This window comes from Talpa occidentalis, unplaced genomic scaffold (assembly GCF_014898055.3).
Source record: "Talpa occidentalis isolate TD23 unplaced genomic scaffold, MPIMG_talOcc4v2.1 talOcc4.6, whole genome shotgun sequence".
In the NCBI taxonomy this organism is placed as follows: Eukaryota; Metazoa; Chordata; class Mammalia; order Eulipotyphla; family Talpidae; genus Talpa; species Talpa occidentalis.
In genome coordinates, this window is record NW_023604972.1 from 26,363,811 (window position 1) to 26,383,235 (window position 19,425).

At 37.4% G+C, this 19,425-nt stretch overlaps 1 protein-coding gene across 1 annotated transcript in view; it reads right to left on the bottom strand.

Annotated features, from left to right (window-relative positions):
- GABRA2 (gamma-aminobutyric acid type A receptor subunit alpha2) overlaps positions 1-18,850 on the bottom strand; it is a 111,649-nt gene extending 92,799 nt beyond the window's left edge. Inside the window, exons 1-3 of the mRNA XM_037530215.2 lie at positions 18,652-18,850; positions 17,613-17,688; positions 14,954-15,069 (exon numbers count right to left, since the gene is read on the bottom strand). Of these exons, the coding sequence (XP_037386112.1) occupies positions 14,954-15,069; positions 17,613-17,683 (187 nt within the window). The 5' untranslated portion in view covers positions 17,684-17,688; positions 18,652-18,850. The remainder of the gene's footprint in view (positions 1-14,953; positions 15,070-17,612; positions 17,689-18,651) is intronic.
- Positions 18,851-19,425: the final 575 nt, after the last annotated feature.

Sequence of the window (19,425 nt, forward strand, 5' to 3'; positions counted from 1 at the left end):
GGTGGTGTCAAAGAAAAGAGTTCATCTGGAGCAAATTGGTTCATGCAGCATTAGGACTAAAGATAATTTATATTTAGGTTAATAATTGAGGCTGTGAAATTGAATGAAATTTTTCTGGGAAACTCATTAAAATGAAAAGAAATAAGAGCTAAAAGCACAGAATTTGGGGGAGCACATTTTAGAAGAGAAATGATCATGAAGAACAAAAAAATGAAACAAATGAAGAGACATAGAGGGACCAAGACCCAGGGAAGAGGAGAGAGCTTCAAATACAGGTAGCTCTGTGATGTCCCACAGGTCAGAGAAGTCAAAGAGGAGAAACCTTGAAGAGGTGTGGTTTTACATCACATACATAAAGGGTGTAGAACACTGTTTAGAAACATAAGCATTTGTAAACATAATGTACATTTATCCTACCTTACTTACACTGATCACTTCCTAATCAAACCTTACTCAGCATTAAGAGAAGCTCTTAACTGGAATTTTTATAAAGTGAAAATACCTAGTTCTATACAAACTCATAACTACTAGAGTTAGAAGACCAAACAGCCTTTGTACTCTTGGCTGGCCAGACTTTAGAGGCTTAGCAGCTTTATTTTGCTAGCTTGTATTCAAGTCCATACTCTGTCTATTTCTTTGCAATGAAGAAAAATTGGTTGGAGATTTCTGTTCCAAGAACCTTATTTTCTACTCTATTTGACTTGAAACAAGCCATGAAAAGATGGGAGAAATTTTAGTGGGAAGGGACATTGCAGGTCATTAGCTGCAGTCTCTCTTTATGTTGTAGAAACTGAGGCACACAGATAATAAGTAGCTTGCCCAAGGTCATACAAATTATATGGGGAATATAACCAAAATGAAAATGCATACATTGTTCAAGAATGAAAAATGATGTAAGAATTATATAAAATAAGATATTTTAAAAATTATAAAAAAGAAGAGTGTTTGCCCTATATAAAATAGAGTTTTGTGTGTTCTTGTAAATTATATTGCCATCACAGTCTCTTCAGATCAAAATATGGGCCCCTTCTTCTCATAGTGTCCTTAAAATTAAAATATAATTGGGTCTTTAAGAACTAAAGATATTCCAGATTTATCATCTGGTCTCTTTCAAGCACTTTGATACAAGCCATATAAGACAGTTTAAAGAAAACCACATTTTCTATCTGTTCAAAATAAAATTTTGAAGCTTCCTAAATGGAATATAAAGTAATTTAAAGAGAGAGCTCTATTATTTTCTTATCCTTGAGATTACACATTTAAAATTTTGCTTATGTCAATTCTACATTCAGAATTAAATTCATAATTTTATGAATTTTATATATTGTAACTGATTTTTTGTAGTAGTTTTTTTAATTTCAATTTGATTTTTCTAAAGATTTATTTATTTATTTATTTATTTATTTATTTATATAAGAAATAGGGTACAGGCCAGATGTGCAGGAGGGTGAGAGGATTCACCAGAGACAGAGCAGGGAACAGAACAGGCAGACTGACGAAATACATGCTGAGGGGAGCAGCAGGAGAGACGGGAGAGGTCTGCTGCGCCATGTGGGACCCTCGCCTGCCAGCTGGGATCAAACCACCATCGCAGAGGCTGCAGACAGCTTCACAGTGCTGTACTCAACCGCCTGTGCCACCAGGGGAGGCCCTGTAGTAGTTTAGTTTTGTAGTAGTTTAGTTTACCGCTTTTTAGTAGTTTAGACAACTTTCATGTCAATGCTTTTTCCAATAAATTAACTGTAATATTAAATGTATCTTTATGAATCAGAGTTCAAATACCACCACGTCATGATGAAAGATTAGCTTTAATTTTTTCACTTTATGTAGATACATTCTTATGTGCAGTATATGGTAGACTCAAAGTGTACTGATAATAGGAAAGAGAAATTGTATGTAATATGCAGCATATCAACAGAAATTAATGATCAACCTAGCATTGTCCATCAATATATTTTTTTTTTTTTAAAGATTTATTTATTTGTTTATACAAGCACTGGGTACAGTCAGAAGCGCAGGAGGGTGAGAGAATTCACCAGAGCCAGAGCGGGGAGCAGAGCAGGCAGAAGGACCGAAGTACACTGCTGAGGGGAGCAGCGGGCGGCAGGAGAGGTCTGCGCGCCATGTGGGACCCTCCTCCGGTGGCCGGGGAGCAGCCGGGGATCGAACCGGCGCCGCCGAGGCTGCGGGCAGCTTTGCAACCCAGCGCTCAACCGCTGCGCCACCAGGGGAAGCCCTGTCCATCAATATTTTTTAAAACTATCACAAGGAATAAATTTTTCTCTGGGTATAGTCTGATAGAAATTAGGAGCAACATTACCAGCAGAACTTTTGAATTCATAATTCTGAGAGAAAACCATATCAATAATAATACCAATAATGATATTTAGTGAGCTATTAAGAACCCCTTCTCTTCAATGCATTATATTATCTATGAATGTGCTCTGAGATTACACTACAGGGTAAACTTAGCTGAGTACTCCCTTGCTAATCAAAGTGTAGTCCAAGGACCAGAAGCATTGGCATTACAAGGGGGCCTATGAGAAATGTGAGCTCTACAGAAACAAATCAAAATGTGCATTTAGCAATCACCATGCAGGTACTTCATATACAAGGTAAAGCTTTAAGTACAGTTCTCTCTCTCTTACTCTCTCTCTCTCTATAGATAGATAGATAGATAGATAGATAGATAGATAGATAGATAGATAGATAGATAAACTCACCATTGGATCTAATACTTTCCATGTTATAGAGTAGGAAATTGAAGCATAAAAAGATTAATCAGTTCATTAATATTAGTGGATTTGGCAGACATTACCAATAACCTACTGACTAGCCAATACAATTTCTTCTTTTTAGTAAATTGTCGTTTTGTTTTTTGTTTTTTAAGATTTATTTACTTTTATATAAGAGCTGGGGTACAGGCCAGATGTGTGGGAGGGTGAGAGGATTCACCAGAGACAGAGTGGGGAGCAGAGCAGGCAGACAACCGAAATACACTGCTGAGGGGAGCAGCGGGCAAGACAGGAGAGGTCTGCCACGCCATGTGGGAATCTCCCTGGCTGGCCAGGAATTGAACCGGTGCTGCAGAGACTGCGAAGAGCTTCACAGCATTGCGCTCAACCCGCTGCACCACCGGGGAGGCCCCATTTTGTTTTTTAGGACAGAAATATACCCAGCCCTGGGCCTCCCCGGTGGCTCAAGGGGTTAAGCACTGCAATCTGAAGCAATCTGCAGCCTCTGCAGCACAAGTTCAATCCCCGGTAGGCCAGGGAGAAACCCACATGGCGAGGCAGAACTCTCCTGTCTCGCCCACTGCTCCCCTCAGCAGTGTATTTCAGTCAGTCTGCCTGTTCTGTTCCCTACTCTGTCTCTGGTGGATCCTCTCACTCCCTGCATCTCTGGCCTGTACCCCAGCTCTTATATGCATGAATAAATAAATCTTTAAAAAAATATATATACCCAGCCCAGGTAGGGCACTCATTTTCCTAGATTCCCTTCTAGCTGGAAATAGGTATGAGTTAAAGGTGGTAATAAGTTGCAAGTGTTGGAAAACCTTATTTTTCTGATGAAAGGAATTAATGGAGCTGGTGCCATTTCATCTTTCATTCTAGTTTTAATCACGGATGTGACAGCTGGAGCTACAGCAGTCATTTTGGCATCATAAAATGACAGCATATGGACAAAACCCAAAACTGTGGAAGAGAAATAAATTGGAAAGATTAAGATTCTAGGTTCTTTAGCCTTCATTTAAAAATTCAGTCTGTACCAGGAACCACCTACCTCTAGACTTCGTGTTTGTGAGAAAAACTGATGCTCATTGAAGTGACTGAAGATTTTTCTCTTACTTTTATAAACACACATCCCTAACTGATAAAGGCTACCATGATATTCTTTCAATGCCAGGGAACAAGATTTCCTTTGTGTCCAATTGGCATTAAATTTGCACTATAAAAAGCTACTTGGGATTATTATATCCTCTTCTAATGTCTTCAGACAGAAGTATGTAAAGTGCCACACCATTTTCTTTAAGCAGGTAGGGAAAGCTGAAGAAATGACAGGCCACAAAACTGCTCCCGTAAGGGAAAGGCTATGATGAAGACATTGCTTTCCACCTCACTGCACTTTCATATCCACTCGCTTAAATATGCTTCTGCCCACTTTGTCTGCTGGGAGATTCTGCTTAACTTCTCAGCTATTCCAAGGCAGCAGCAACAGCAGCAGAAGTTGAGCTGCTTCCCACCCCCCAACACTCACCCATCCCACAACAGGTGGCAACTGGATGTCTTAGAGTGAGATGCCTGGGTTAGAAGCTGTCACCAAAAATGACAAAGACTAGATTGGGTGTGGCAGTGCTAAAGGAGAGTGACAGAGGTGGACAACATCACTGTAACCAGCAGAACTGTCTTAAACCACTTCATCCTGAGTTAGCAGCTGGTTCCCGCAGGACTTTTCAGCACCCATGTATTTCACAGATAATAATGTAAATCCTAAATGGCCCTCCTTACTAAAGCTAAGAGTCAGACCATCAGCTTGTTGGCAACCAAAAACCCCTTCCAGGAGTTCTTCAGATTATCTGGGAAACTTGAAAGAAAATTGAAAAGAATTCTTCTGCTACAGTAATATTCTCACTAGTTCATCCGCCTGGTCCTTTCCTTTGAGAATTCAGACACTGTTGTTCAGACATAAATGTTTTAAGTATAAGTCAACTTTTCATATTTTATCTATTTAAAGGATGACAAACTCTAATATAAGCACAGCTAATGATAGGGTTCTATATATAGCTTTCTTGTTACTTATCTTTGATCCTGTAATTCTGTAACCATTTTTAAAGCAAACTGCTTAAAATGATAAAAGTAAATTAAGTTTTAATGGGTAGTTATCAAGGGACTTTACCATTCTCTTTGTAATGTTTTAATGCTGATATCCTTTAAAAACAATTCTACATATTCATCCCCATTTCTTTATAACATTTTGCCACCTAAACCCTCCCCATTTACTCTATTAGATTTCAAAGTCTATGTTCCCATAATATCTATTGGATGATTCTTTTGCTATCATACAAAGCACAACCCATCATTCTCCCCTATTTCTTTTCTTTTTTTTTTTTTGTTTTTGTTTTTCTTTTCTCTGACAATCATCCTCTCACAAGTCCTGGAAAAGTAATTACATCTACCCTCTCATTTCCCCCTCAACTCTACCTGAATACCAGTCTTCTAATTCCATTTTCTTTTAATTAAGATTTCCTCTCTTTTGGTATCCTGATTTTAATTTTCTTTGTAAACCTGACTGGCATTTCAGCCCACTATTTCTTTTCTTGAGAAACTGGCAAGTTTCTCTCTATGTAAATAATCATGGTAACAAAAATGAATATGTTCCATTTTTCCTAATTCTTTCACTACAGATTATTTGCTTAATAGACATAAAGCCTTCTAAAAAATTATATAATTTTCAAAAAATTAAAGTTTTCATCTCAAGTGAATGGTGTGGCACTTTACATACTTCAAAACCGAAAATCACATGAGTAATTTAGGAATAAACTGGAAACCTCTCGTCTCCTTCTAAAAGTCTCCCATGACGTAGATGTCCTTTCTCCCAGCCAACCTTCCACTTAAGGCTGGAGTTCTCTTCTGGCCTGCAAGTATTCCAGCACATAATATTCTGAAAGTACCATTTACTTTATTAATAGAAGTCAAATGCCTCCCCAACACTTACTAAAATGATGTAGGAAACATTAAAAAACAATCTAAATAATGGGTTTGAGAATGCTATTTGGAGACATTTATCCTTTCCTCGTCCTTTCTGAGTCTTAGGACAAAATTCTACTCCTCTACTCAGAGACAAATTCAATCGTACTACTCACAAAATCACATCCTGAATATTCATCAAGTCTATTGGACTTTACTAATCATCTTCATAAAATAACTAAATATAGCATCTTATTTTTGACATATTTTCCTGTGGGTACTGTCTCAGAAGAAAAATCTTACATTTTCTTTTATTATATTTTCAGTGAAATTAATAATACCCTAAGTAAACATGCCCTTTCAGAATACTGACATACTTCTACATAGAAAGAATAGCACTGCTCATACTCCTGGGATGATATTTGTGCTACATTTTACAATAATTTCCCTATGAAAAGACTAATATCCTATATATTAATAAGGTATTTGTAACAGTGTACTATGTCTTATTTAATTTTTTATGAAATATTTTGTCTTCAACATGTCTTAAATATTGATATAAAAAATGAAATAAAAGTTAACGTCACAGGGCCTCCCCGTTGGCACAGTGGTTGAGCGCTGGGTTGCGAAGCTGCCCAAAGCCTCTGCAGCGCCAGTTCAATCCCCGGTCGCCAGGCGAGGGTCCCACATGGCACACAGACCTCTCCTGCCCCCCACAGCTCCCCTCCGCAGTGTACTTCATCACTCTGCCTGTTCTACTCTCCGCTCAGGCTCTGGTGAATTCTCTCACCCTCCCATGCCTCTGACCGTACCCAGTGCTTGTATAAATAAATAAATAAATCTTAAAAAAAAAAGTTAACATCACAACTCATCAAATTAAGATTTATTTTGACTCATACTTTTCTATAAGATAGTTTTTATTTATTTTAAAAGCATAACAGAGAAATATCAAAACTACTATCTAAGTTATTTAAAATGCAAAAACTCAAGAGAATTAGAATCTATGTGTTATAAGTTGATACCCTTAGTTCGATGAATTATATGACATATTCTTTAAATTTAAACATAAATTTTACTCTTATATCTTACCCCTAAAATAAGACCTATATTCAAGGGACGAGGATATTTCACATTGAAAATAAGTTTCAAAATTCTGTATCACATCAGGAGCATTAAAAATTCATGGAAATAAATTTAATACTTATGTATTATACCTCATGGCATTTATTACATTACATTAAACCTTGTGTCACATTTCCCTCCACAGGACAAGTCTAGTTATAATTCAACTCAGGAATAGTTTAAAACAAATTAAGCTAAGGCACAAAGTAAGTTTCTGTTAAGAAAAAGAACTGAAGAGTACCCAGAAGTTTTAACTGAAATGAACACTTAACTTACTACCTCTGGGAATGTCACTCTTAACATAAACATTCTCAATACACCTACTACTGACACAGAAATACTGTAGACATCATAATTCACAGTCTGACAGTAAATAAAACTGACATCACTCTTCCCTTTCTGAGAGAAGCCTTACAGCTCAATGAAGAAAACATAAGATGATTATACAATATTCTTAATTAAAGAGGGACAGGATAATCCAATGTCTAGGATACTTGAAAAGAGAAAGAGTTAAAATATGGAGTGATAGGAATTTCTGCAAAGACTGGATCTTGTTCATCATAACATTTCCAGCATTTAAAATAGGAACTAGTAAATCCTCTGCCCTTAGTAAGAATATTAGAATGAACGAACTATGCTTGAGCCACAGAACTTGACTAATTCCAATACTATCTTGGCACAAGTGAAGATGATTTCTTTTCTAAACTTTAACAGCATGTTCTTACAACGGGACATGTGTTGTACTCTTTCAAGTTATTTTAAGATTCATAGCCTACCTTATTTGCTCTCCAAGGGACTTCATCCCTTTGAAACCAACATCGCCATGTCCTGCAGAGTATCTGGCACATCCTAAGACTTCACCACACATTGTAAGGAACAGAACTCTAGAACAATTTTATTTGATGCTTTATGGGTTAACACATTGAAAAGTAATGAATTTCTGACTAGTCAAGCTGTTCACTTGGCCCTCCCCACTACCAATATCAATTTGTACAATATGATTGAGCTGTCGCAATAAAACTTAACATTAAAACAAATGGCTCAGTTATGCCTATGGTTCATATTACATAGTGTGTATTGCAAGCAGTGGGGCTAGGGGGTTGCGTTGATTGTGCCTGAACTTCAAAGAGAGAAGGAAAACAATGAAGGAGTGAGGCACACTTGTGTCTGAAAGAACACAGTACTAACCCCTATAAATTATGACTGCGGGCAAGGCCTTTCTAGCAACAGTGATTGAGAGAACAAAACACTATTAGCCAAAAATGTTTTGAGGTAAAAACAAAACCCAGTGTTAGATTATTAAAACATGGGTGGTATTCGCATGCTCTTCAATGTCTCACCTTGAATCTTGCTGGAGAGAGCTTAGGAAGAAAGTACCACCTGAGATAGCATGCCTGTCTTATTATGAAATTATCCTACTCCGCCCTGTAGAGAGTCCCTAAAGGCTATGTCAGAAGGGAAAAGAAACTAGATTTCCAAATGTCTCAGGTTCTTTTAGGAGCAATAGCTCCAAGCAAAGCATTGAATGAGGAGGGTAGGGCAAGCTATCACAGCTTTTCTAAGAAGGGAGAGCTCAATGGCTAGAATTTACCCTACTTCGTATGAGACTAGAACTTCTTAACAACTTCATCTCCTCATGTGGTACATATATACCATGGAATATTACTCAGCATTCAAAAAAGATAAACACATGCAATTTGCAGCAACATGGATGGCGCTGGAAGGGATCATGCTCAGCGAAATAAGCCAAAAAGAAAAAGAAAAATACCAGATGGTCTCACTCATAGCAGGAATCTAGAAAACTTAAATAAGGGACCAGGAAAATGAATAACTATAAGAAAGTGAAAATCAAAATCAACAAAAAACTATGAACCAGAGACACTTTTAGGGGGGTGAGGGTCGGGAGGGGAGGGATTGGGGTCAGAATGGGGGGGTTGCAATTGTATGGGGAGTATAAAAATAAAATTAAGTCATATATATAAAAAAAAAAAAAAAAAACTTCATCTCCTCTTTTCTGCTCCTTTTGCAATCTACCCGGCCGTCTTCTTTCCAATTCTGTAGCAAGAGTTCAGACCATTTTCAGTATGTTGTCTCCTTCCCAAAGCCTCCCCTACCCGTCACCTCACATGATGCTGTCAAGCTTCAGTTAAGCACTCTATAGCTGCAAGTTCCATTCAAGTACCTGGCATATCCCAGAGTGGTAGATATGCTTTCAGCTTATATCCCTAAAATCATCATCAATATCAAAAAGTGAGATTTTTACTCTGTAACATATTTTTGCTTCTATAAGCAAACCAATTATAAGAATCAATGGTGCCGAATTGTTATACATCACAATAACTACAATGAGAGATGAATAAGTCATGTTTTTGTGACTGGTTTTGTTTTCAGATATGCTTTACATATACAAAGGTGTTTCTTCACAAGAACTAATGGCACACAACCACCTCTCTTTAAACCTGGATCTATATGTGCTGTAGTTAATCCTTTTTCAGAAGACACAGCTTTCATATATTTAAGGAAACAAGGGGTGATGCCTTGTTTTGCAATCATAATAGAAGTTGCATAGTAAGAACGATGATAACAGCATTAATCTCCGGTATTAAGATTATCAAGCAAGAGAGTTCCTCTCTGCTTGATAGATACTGTCCAAATGATTAAAACATTTAAAAAGAAAAAAAAAAAGAAAAAAATTAATCCTCTCCAAGCCATAAGTTACAAAATTGTATTCCCATTTCACAAACAAAACCAAAGTGTGATGAGGTTGTACAACATTTTGAAAGTTTTAAGTTTGTAGATGGTGACAATGGAATTCAAATCTACAGGTATTCTGAAGCATTTGTCTTAAGTATTACTCTATAAAGTAATATAATGTTAAACTTAGGTCAGACTCCCTTCTAAGTTCTGGGAGGGATCAGATTTTTCTATATTAATAGAAATATAGAAATAGGCTACATTTAATTTTTATAAGCTTGAGACTACTAAAATTCATAGAAATATCATTCATCTCTCTACAGCCTCTGCGACTAAATATCCAAGAATGAAACTAGAAACTGACCCTCACACCTTAAGTCCATGACATGATATCATGTTTTTTTATGACTTTAAGCATAAAGCTTCTTCAAGTTTTCAGAGTATAAAATAAGAGCACTGAGAGGAAAAATCTGTCTAAACAAATTCCTTGAAACAGCTTTTTGAAATGCAGTTAAGCATGGTACTCAATCTAGATTTTCCAGACTGAATCTATAATTTAGATACCAAGGCTTGTCATTTTTAATAGTTGTCACTGTTGAGCACTGTGGATGTTAGCTGTCATAAATATATGAGGCCTGTCTACACATTTATTTTTCCAATGACCCCATAAAATTGGTCCAAAAAATAAATGTTGCTCCTTTTATTCAGTTAACAATTTGAAAGCCTCTTATGGAATATAAAAATGCATAGGGGGTACCCTGAGCTGTTATTAGCTCCATTGTTAAAAATAGAAGACAAAAAGGAAAATATCATTCAGTCATAGTTTTAGCTAATCTGAATGCATGGAGTTGGTACATAAGATATCAAGGCAAATCCATCTCGGGTACACAGGGCCGCAGGAAGTATGTCAACCAAATGCACATGACCAATATTTTCCTGGCATTTTCTAAACAGATACTATCTCCTAAGATGATGTTTTCCTTGAAGAACTCTGCGCTTACTCCCAACAATACTAATCTCTACAATTCTAAGTCACATTATGTTTTTTTAAAGCATTTCAGTTGACTTGTACTACACAATATCATTGTGAGATATAAGTACAGAAAAGAGAAACTCACCCCCATTTCACAGATGAGTAATTAAGTCACAGATGGGAAAAATGAATCACCCAAAATCACACAATTTGTTCACGGCAGAATTACAGGTAACATAAGTGGGGAGTCTGTGTAATCAGTATAATAATTGTTCCAATCCACCAGGAAGCCATCTTAATAAATGTTGATGTTAATAATAAAAAGTTGGTGTGGTGTTATAATTAAATGATAGCTCAATTGATTTTTAAGGATAAGGAAAGTTCTATAGTTCATTTCTTTTCATGGTAGTATGCTAAATAAAATAAAATAATGAAATTAAAATTAATTCAAGAAATATTTTTGTGTGTTGACTATGTGTCAGATATTGTTTTAAATGCATGGGATAGCTACACCAGTGAACCAAAGGACAAAACAGGTGAAAACCCCTGATGTCTCAGAGCCTACATTCTAGCAAAAGAGACCAAAATAAGCAAGTGGCACGGTGATCACAAAAATAAGCTATCTTGTATACTCAAAGATCGTAAATGCTGGTAAAGAAAGGAAGTTGGTAAGGAGGTAAGGGTTGGGCAGATTGTAGTATTTATTTGCTTGGCCAGGGTAGGATTCACTGAGATGAGATCAGTGACTTGCCAGGTAAGAGAGCACAGTCAGGGAAAAGTGCCGAGCAGTCTGCTGGAGTGTTCAAAGAACAGAAAGGAAGTCAATGTGACTATAGCTCTGTTAGGAAGGAGAGTGGTGTGAGATGAGGTCAAAGAAAGAACAGGGAGACAGATCATGAAGGGCTTTAGAGGCCACCACAACAAATCTGGTTTTTATTCTGAATAAGGTACAAATCATTGCGAGACTGTGAGAAGTAGAAAGGCCTGACCTGACATTTTAAAGAAGATCCATGACTGGTCATTAAATATGTTAACATTCAGCAGTCAATATATTGTATAATCTTTGTTATATATATGAATTCCAATTTACTTTCCTCCTTCCAGAATAAAATACTATTATTCCCATTTTTCCAAAGAAAATACCAAGCCTCAGAATATCTATGTAACTTGTCTAAGAAAAGATTTAGTACGTGGTAGAGTGGGCAAAAAGAACATTTTTTTCCAACTCATAGTTTAAAACTGATTGTTCTTTGGAACTTTAAGTTCCAAAGGAAAGAAAATAATAATTGAAATTTATTACTTAGATTATCCATCAATAGAGATGTTCAGTTTGACATATTAAAATTGATCCAAACCCATTTTCCCCTTATTATTAATTCCTGGGACACAAGCACACAAGTAATTTCCCTGAATTTTCTATTTGAAATGCCATATGAACATTCAGGCTAAGATTTTTGGAGGCAGAAGTAATCAAAATAATTTAAATTTATAACAGTAACTTTACAAAGATTTTCAAAGTCTTTCAGTTATTATTCATGAACTGTACTATGTATATATGTCATTCTGCTAAATTCTTTGCATATATCATTGTATTGTATATTCACAATAACCTCTAAGAATTTTATTAGCAATTTCATTTTCTAGATAGTAGATGTGGACCCTGGAAGTCTACAGGACTGTTCAGTTCTAGAACTGGGATTTTAACTAAATCTCCAGAGTCTAAAGGTAAGTCCTCTTCCCTAAGCTATACTTCTTCCCACAACATAATGGTCAACATATCACCTCAACATGCCTAACTCATGTCAACTACATATGAGTAGCCCCACTTTACAGATGATTAACTGGTCGTAGAAAAGTTAATCAAGCAATCAACATTTATTTTATAGCCACAATATGCAAATCAATAGTTAGTTGCTGAGAGGACAGAGGATTTATGATATAATATCTTGCCTCAATGAGCTTACAATCTTATTAAGGCAACAAGAGACATATTAAAAGATAATAAATAACCCAAAATAGCACATAATAAGTACCAAATGAGATATATTGCCAACAAACGTTAAATAAATTCAACACAGTAAAAAATGAATGTGGTAGCTTCAATTCAGTTAAGAAAGATCTTTACTAAAGCACAGCAGTGCTGAGGTAGTCTTTATAGGAAAGGTAGGATTTTCATAAATGGAGAGGACTAAGTAATTCCAGTGAAAGGGGAACATATAACCAAAGGCCAAGGGAACAGATGTGAGTAGAATATTAAACAAACAAACAAATATGAATAGATGTGTTTGAAGTGTAGGACGGAGTAGCAGCAAAGTAAACATGAATCCAAAGAAGTAGATCATAATCAACCTTGATGATCAAGTGAGTAATCTAAAGGACAAGGGAAGTAACTCATCATTGGTGAACTGCTAGCATGTGGCAACTTCTTTGTGTGCACTTTTTGTTTATGTAATCCAGTCAACAACCCTAAAAGGTAGAAAGGTAGCTATGTCGTGGTCATTTTAAATGTAAGAAAACAAAGATTATCTGTCCAAGATATGATTTTGTATGTAGGATGAAGCAGAAATTGTCTGCCTGCAAGTGCAGTCACTGCATTTTATGCAAGACACCCAGGAACCATCAAAGGTATTTGGTCACGAGAAGAAAGTGACATATGAAAAGCATTGTAAAAGTGAAAGAAGACTAATCTGACTGTGAGATATTAGCATATGTCCAATATCAGAGAAGGATTGGGGAAGGAAGATACTAAGCAAGGACAGCCACTTTTGTCTATTGTATTATCCCAAATAACAGCATGACTGAAAGCCATATTTGAGTGTTTACTGTGAGAATACAATGTAAGAGATTTTACAAAAGAAATACAGAGATAAATGGAATTACCCACATGCTGCAACAAGTAGTCTCTACTACCCAACCACACACCCATAGTGTAAATATTTCTCTGAAAAATCCCAAGGTTTATCTCCAGTTTTAAGATTTTAAGTAACAGCATGTTACTTATTTAAAAATAACACAATCTATGGCTTAGGAAAAATATCTGCCTTAGTGTAAGCCAGCTTTTAAACCACCAACATGAATTATGAGACTCTTTCGTAGGCATATTTCTTTCATATGAGTTTGCAAGAACTCATAACATGATCAGTAAAACCTCATGTTCATGCTCATTTGAACTATTAATAACTAAGAAAATATGCTTTTCCTTTTAGTTTTTCCTTTTAGAAAAAGGAAAATCTCTAAGATTATATCTCTGAGAGACATACTTTGTCATATTTCTGAACATGACTCCTTCTTGATATTTCTTTCTTATAATTCAAGGTAGTGCTTAGAAATCGAGTTAAAAGCTAATCACAATTAAATGGCATAGTGTTTAACAGCTTGAGTCTTTTCTGTCTTGTTCTGACTTCCAGGCAATTCCAATCAGACAATTTCCAGATATATGTAAAATTAACAATTACCTGTATTTTTGCAAAATAAAAGTATTTACATAAATATCTAAGTATTTAGTCAATTCACATATTTTCAAGCAATTTAATAGTGCAGAATTATCAACCTCATAATAACCAAGCTATCTATATAAACCTTTAATTAGATTAAGTGTTCGAATGATATGTCTTAATTTTAAATTGTTAAGCTGATCATCTTGCTGAGTATAACATACATGCAACAAATGTGTGCATATATCGAGAGATATGTGGATAGAGATAGATATCTCATACTAGACTTGAGTAACAATATTTTGATTCAGAATCCTTTTAGGAATTATCTACCTATCCTACTTTCACTGAATTACCTTAATATCACCTAGATATGCTAAAGGATAATTAAAATATAACATATTAGCCAAGCCTAATTTCCTTTACCTTTAAGGATAAAAAGAGATTTCTTTTTCTGAGTGGAAAATTAATATTCAAATTTTAAATCAAACTATGTCACAGCCCAATAAAATTAGGTCTACATCTAATGTATTTCTAAGTTTCAAGAATATCAAGCCTTCACTGCGTTTTAGAAATGTCATTTGCATGTACACAGAAATATCATAGAATCCCAAAAGTGCATTTACTGAAATACCACCCTCATTTATGCACATCTGTAGTGGCGTGAAAATAGACATCTGTAAAACATTGTGAAGTAAACCAAAGACACTGCACAAGCCTATCAACGTAAGAACACTAGACTTTAATATACTTCATGTTGGGAAAACTTAGATATTATAGAAATAAACTTATTTAAAATCTATTCATGCAGACCATGTGCTCTATATGACTTCTGGCATTCTAATCAAGATATGTTAAATACATTATGTGTACATAATAGGAACCACAGATTATGTTTACTCCATATACCTTCTACTATCTGTGGTTTTCAAAATCATGGTAATACATTCATATATAAAATGTATTGAAACATGAATATTATTACCCTTAGCTTTTAAAGGCATTATTTTGTGAGAGTTTTAAAAAAGTAAAACTATTTTTACCTCCCAGTCCTGGTCTAAGCCGATTATCGTAACCATCCAGAAGTCTGTCTAGAATTCTTGTAAAGATGGTAATGTTATTTTTAGCCTCATCTTCTTGGATGTTAGCCAGCACCAACCTAAACAGATAATTTTACAAGCTGATATAGATACACACACACACACACACACACACACACACGTGTGTGTGTGTTTTACGAGTGCCAATAAGCTCTTCCTTGCTTTGAATTTTAAAGCTTCTTAACTATTAGTGTCACCCATTTTCCTCCCTTTTTTCACATCTATATATGCCAGGATATCTGAGGGGAAATCAAAAATGAAAAAGATTATAAATATTGGATTATCAGAAAGTTTGATGTCAAAATTATTTCAGATTTCTATCACTTAGCATTCTGTGTGGACTATTCATTTTTTTCTAAAATCCATTCCCTAGAATGGATTATGATTGCATATTATCACATGCCGACACTATTAGTAACATTATTCTGCATTTAGAAAGGTACAATAACCAAACATTCTTCCCTGATTTAAATATTAATTGGAAAATAAATTGCCTCCTTGGAGGCATAAAATTTCTCTATGTTCCTCATAAATTTCTTTTCTTCTTCATGTCTTTTTCTTTTTTAGACCAAGATTATTTCCTTACTTTGGGTATACCTCCACCCAATGGCCAAGTGCAATATAGACATCAGGGAAACTCCACTGGCTGTGTTCCAGGCTCCACTGTAGGCAGGAGGTGGAGGTGGGCTCTGAGGATCAGCACATGTACAGCTGCACAGAACACTGTGGAAGTCCCCTCCTGCTTCATCTCTAAGGAAAGCTACAGGGGTCACCTGAATATTAAAATGCCAACTATTTGTTTGTGTGTATGTGTGTGTGTGTGTGTGTGTGAGAGAGAGAGAGAGAGAGAGAGAGAGAGAGAGAGAGAAGAGAGAGAGAGAGAGAAAAGAGAGAAAGACATTTGTGGGAATAACAAATGGTTTAAAATATCACCAAAAGAGGGTTAGAAACAGTGATTTTCTTCATTATTTCTCCATCAGAAAACCAGGGACCTGATTTTGTGACATCCAGCAATTTGGTACAGAAGCAAGTGGATATATAAAACAGAATGTCCTTTTTCACTGCCATTTTTTCCCCCCAGAATGATTCAGAGATTTAAATTACTGGCCCCAAAAAAGAATCATTTATATAATAGAATAAATACTGGCATGAACATTATTGGTCAAATACAGAACAGAAATCGAGAAGAAGGCAACATTGTTAAGCACTGAGGATTTTCAATGACTATTAATTGACCATGGTTTACTTATGCCTTTAAATCAAAGATTATATATAATTACATTATTATTGAGGTATATTGTGTAAAATATCACTGCCAGAGTGCATCTGCGTTTAAGTGATTATACAGATAGTGGCTAAAATAATCATGTATATGAAAAAAAAAACCTGTTAATCAATTTCTAACAAATATTGTTTTGAAAGCAGAGAAAATATTAAACACTGATATGAAAATTGATATTGAAAAAATATGTAAGCAAATTAGTTCATACCCTCCCACATCAAAAGTTCCTATATTGCCCCTATATTGCCTTAAGTTAATTTTTAAGCAATCACTAAGATAGTTTCAGAGATTTTCACTCAAAAGTGGTTTTTAATCACATATCACATTTTCTTTCTTAAGTCAATATTAAGGTATTAAATATAGAGATACATTTCAATTAAAAATGAGGCTTTATAAAGAAGTTTCTTCTCAATTCTAAAAAATATTTTCTTACTTAGGCAATTACTGGGACAGGAAAATGAAAATAAAAAGAGGAATAAAGATATAATAAAAGCATTTTTTTAAAAAAAAATAATTATATAAAATAATGAATCCTGTATTTCAGTTCCTCTGGTATTCTCAAATCTGTATCTTCAAGGCAATAAATAAAAAATGTCCATTGACATGAAATCAGAAAAGACTACAACTAAGATGAAGTTATTGAAAGCAATAAAAATTAATTTCATGTTTGTACTATTTAAGCTAAATCAAATTAGTTGCACATTTGAGTACTCTATAACTTGCCATTTTAGGAACAAAAGCTTTCTAAATCAATAATATGAAAAGTTGATTAATAAATCAAGCTTTTGTTTTATTGTTTGTGATTGTGAAGTTGTTGTACTACCTCCACCTAGAGGTTTAAGATTCACACATCTTTTGGGTTTTCTGTGTTAACTACAAGGGCCAAAACCATTAGAAGAAAAAGGGGTGGAAAAACGGTAAAAGAAGTTAACACAAACCATTTGAGTTTGTGCTTTTCTGTGTGGTTTAAATGAAAACTGTTGATTCCTTTACTAAATTTTGGTTTTATTTTAAACATATACCATTGAGCAATTCTTTGCAAGATTATGTCATTCAAAGATATTCTTTTCTAGCATTTTTAAAGAAAATGTTTCTGTTCACTTTTGTATTTTATCACTAAAAACAAGAAAACAGTGAACTTTTTTATAGTTTCTGCCAGGGCACAGTTCAGTTTCCTGGTATCACCTTTTTCATTAGAAATAATTCTTCAAACCACTCCAGCCTCTCAGAAGCCCCCCACCCCCACCCCTTCATGATGGCATTCAAGAAACACATTTTTTAGCCTGAATTTAAAAAAGTCAAAGACCATGATTGACTCACCTTGCTGGGTCCCCCATCAAGAAAAAAAGCAGCAGTAATTGTATATTGTAGATGTTCAATTTCATCTTCATCACCTCTGTTTGTGAAGCCATGGGAGAAAGACAAAATTACACTTAAATCTTACATTCAATCCCACCATCCAAAACATCCACGGAATGAAGAATGCAATTTCAATTGAGAACTGAAGTTACAGCTATGGAGATGATTCTAGTGGAGGGAGTGTAGGGCGTGATGATTGGGGGAGGGTGTTTTTTGTCTTTTTTTTTTTTTTTTAAACCAAGTAATCCGACTTTACTCTGCCAGGAACTTCCCCCAGCATCATCGTCAGCAAATACCGTTCTGTGCTCACACACATGTAATAATAGCAAACGGGACCCCGAACTGACATATGAGCTGGAGCAGAGACTGGGCTGGGGCGGAGAGTGACAAGGGGGAGGAGAGAGGGTTACTTTACGCCACAGTTCCCTTAACCAAGACCACCTCCACCACCCGAGCCGGGGAAGCAAGGGTACCCAGCCCACTTTTCTGGTGATTATTCTGAGATTATGCATGAGCGCGAACTGCCGTCCTCACATCTTCACTTCTTCACTCCCGCTAAAATAAAACGAAATAAAAGCATCCCTCTCCATTCCCACCCTCACTTGCCCGAGACCACGACTTGGAGGCAGCCGGGTTCGGATCAACTGCTGCGAAACGACGCGTTTGACAGCTGCTCGAGAGCCGCGATCTCGGTGCGAGCAGGAGCCCGAGGCTCCCGGATCCGGCAGCAGCAGCAGCAGCAGCAGGCAGCGGAGCTCAGTGTGCAAAGTTGAAGCCTCTAAAAGAGCCGGGCTAACGTGCCGCCGGGCGGGCGTCTCAGGGTAGTTGCAAATATGCTTCTGGTGACGAGGAGCGAAATTATTTTTTCAATGTACTTCGGAGGAAGGGACGACCCCGAGCCTCCTGGGTTTCCAGGGAGCATCAGGGAAGTGGCGTGGGGGGCAATGAGGCATGCATGGAAGGCAAAGGGCTCTCCTGGGACCAATGCGTGAGACCTTACCTGATACAGCAAGCAGAACCGAGGGGTTTCCTCCCTTTGCCCAGATCTTGAGGAGATAAGAAACTTGAGAGAGAGAGACAGAAACCGAGACGGAGACGGACTGCAGCAGCCGAGCGAGGAGCCAAGGGCTAGTGGAAGCCAGAAGGGAGCGAGCGGAGCAGCGGCTGCGACCAGGAGTAGCAGGAGAAGGCGTTCGTAGTGGCGGTGATGGGCAGAGGAGGAGGGGGAAGCGCTGGCCTCGCGGGAGGGGGGGTGGGGAGGGGGGCGCTAGCTGGCGGGGGCGCGGTGCGCGCAGGCAGTGGCGGGCACGAGCCCCACGGCTGGAGGAGGAGGAGCCAGGCCCGAGAGCAGGGCTAATGAGGTTCCCCGAAACGCAGGGACCCCAACCCCCGCCCCAATCCCGGGTAACCTCCAGCAGCCCGTCAGGCACCTGCAGCGGCACAGCCCGGGGTGGCGGAGTGCGCCGCGATGCGCCCGGAGCGCCGCTCCCCGCGCCCACGCCGTGCAGGAGGAGCGGAGCCCACGCGCCGCCAGCCCGGGACTGCTCCCCGCCAGCGCCCGCTGGGGCTCCCTCGAAGCCCTGAGGTTCCTGGGCACTGCTCGTGGGTGTCTATGCGCAGTCGGAAATGCACTATGTCTGGGCGGCCCTTAGATCCTTAGGGCCTCGCCCTGCCGCCCGCCCCCCAACATCTCAGGCTCTGGAGCAACGTGGCTGCCAAGGAGAGGTGAAGAGGTACTGCTCCAGCTGGAGGGCGAGGGGACGAATCATGCCTT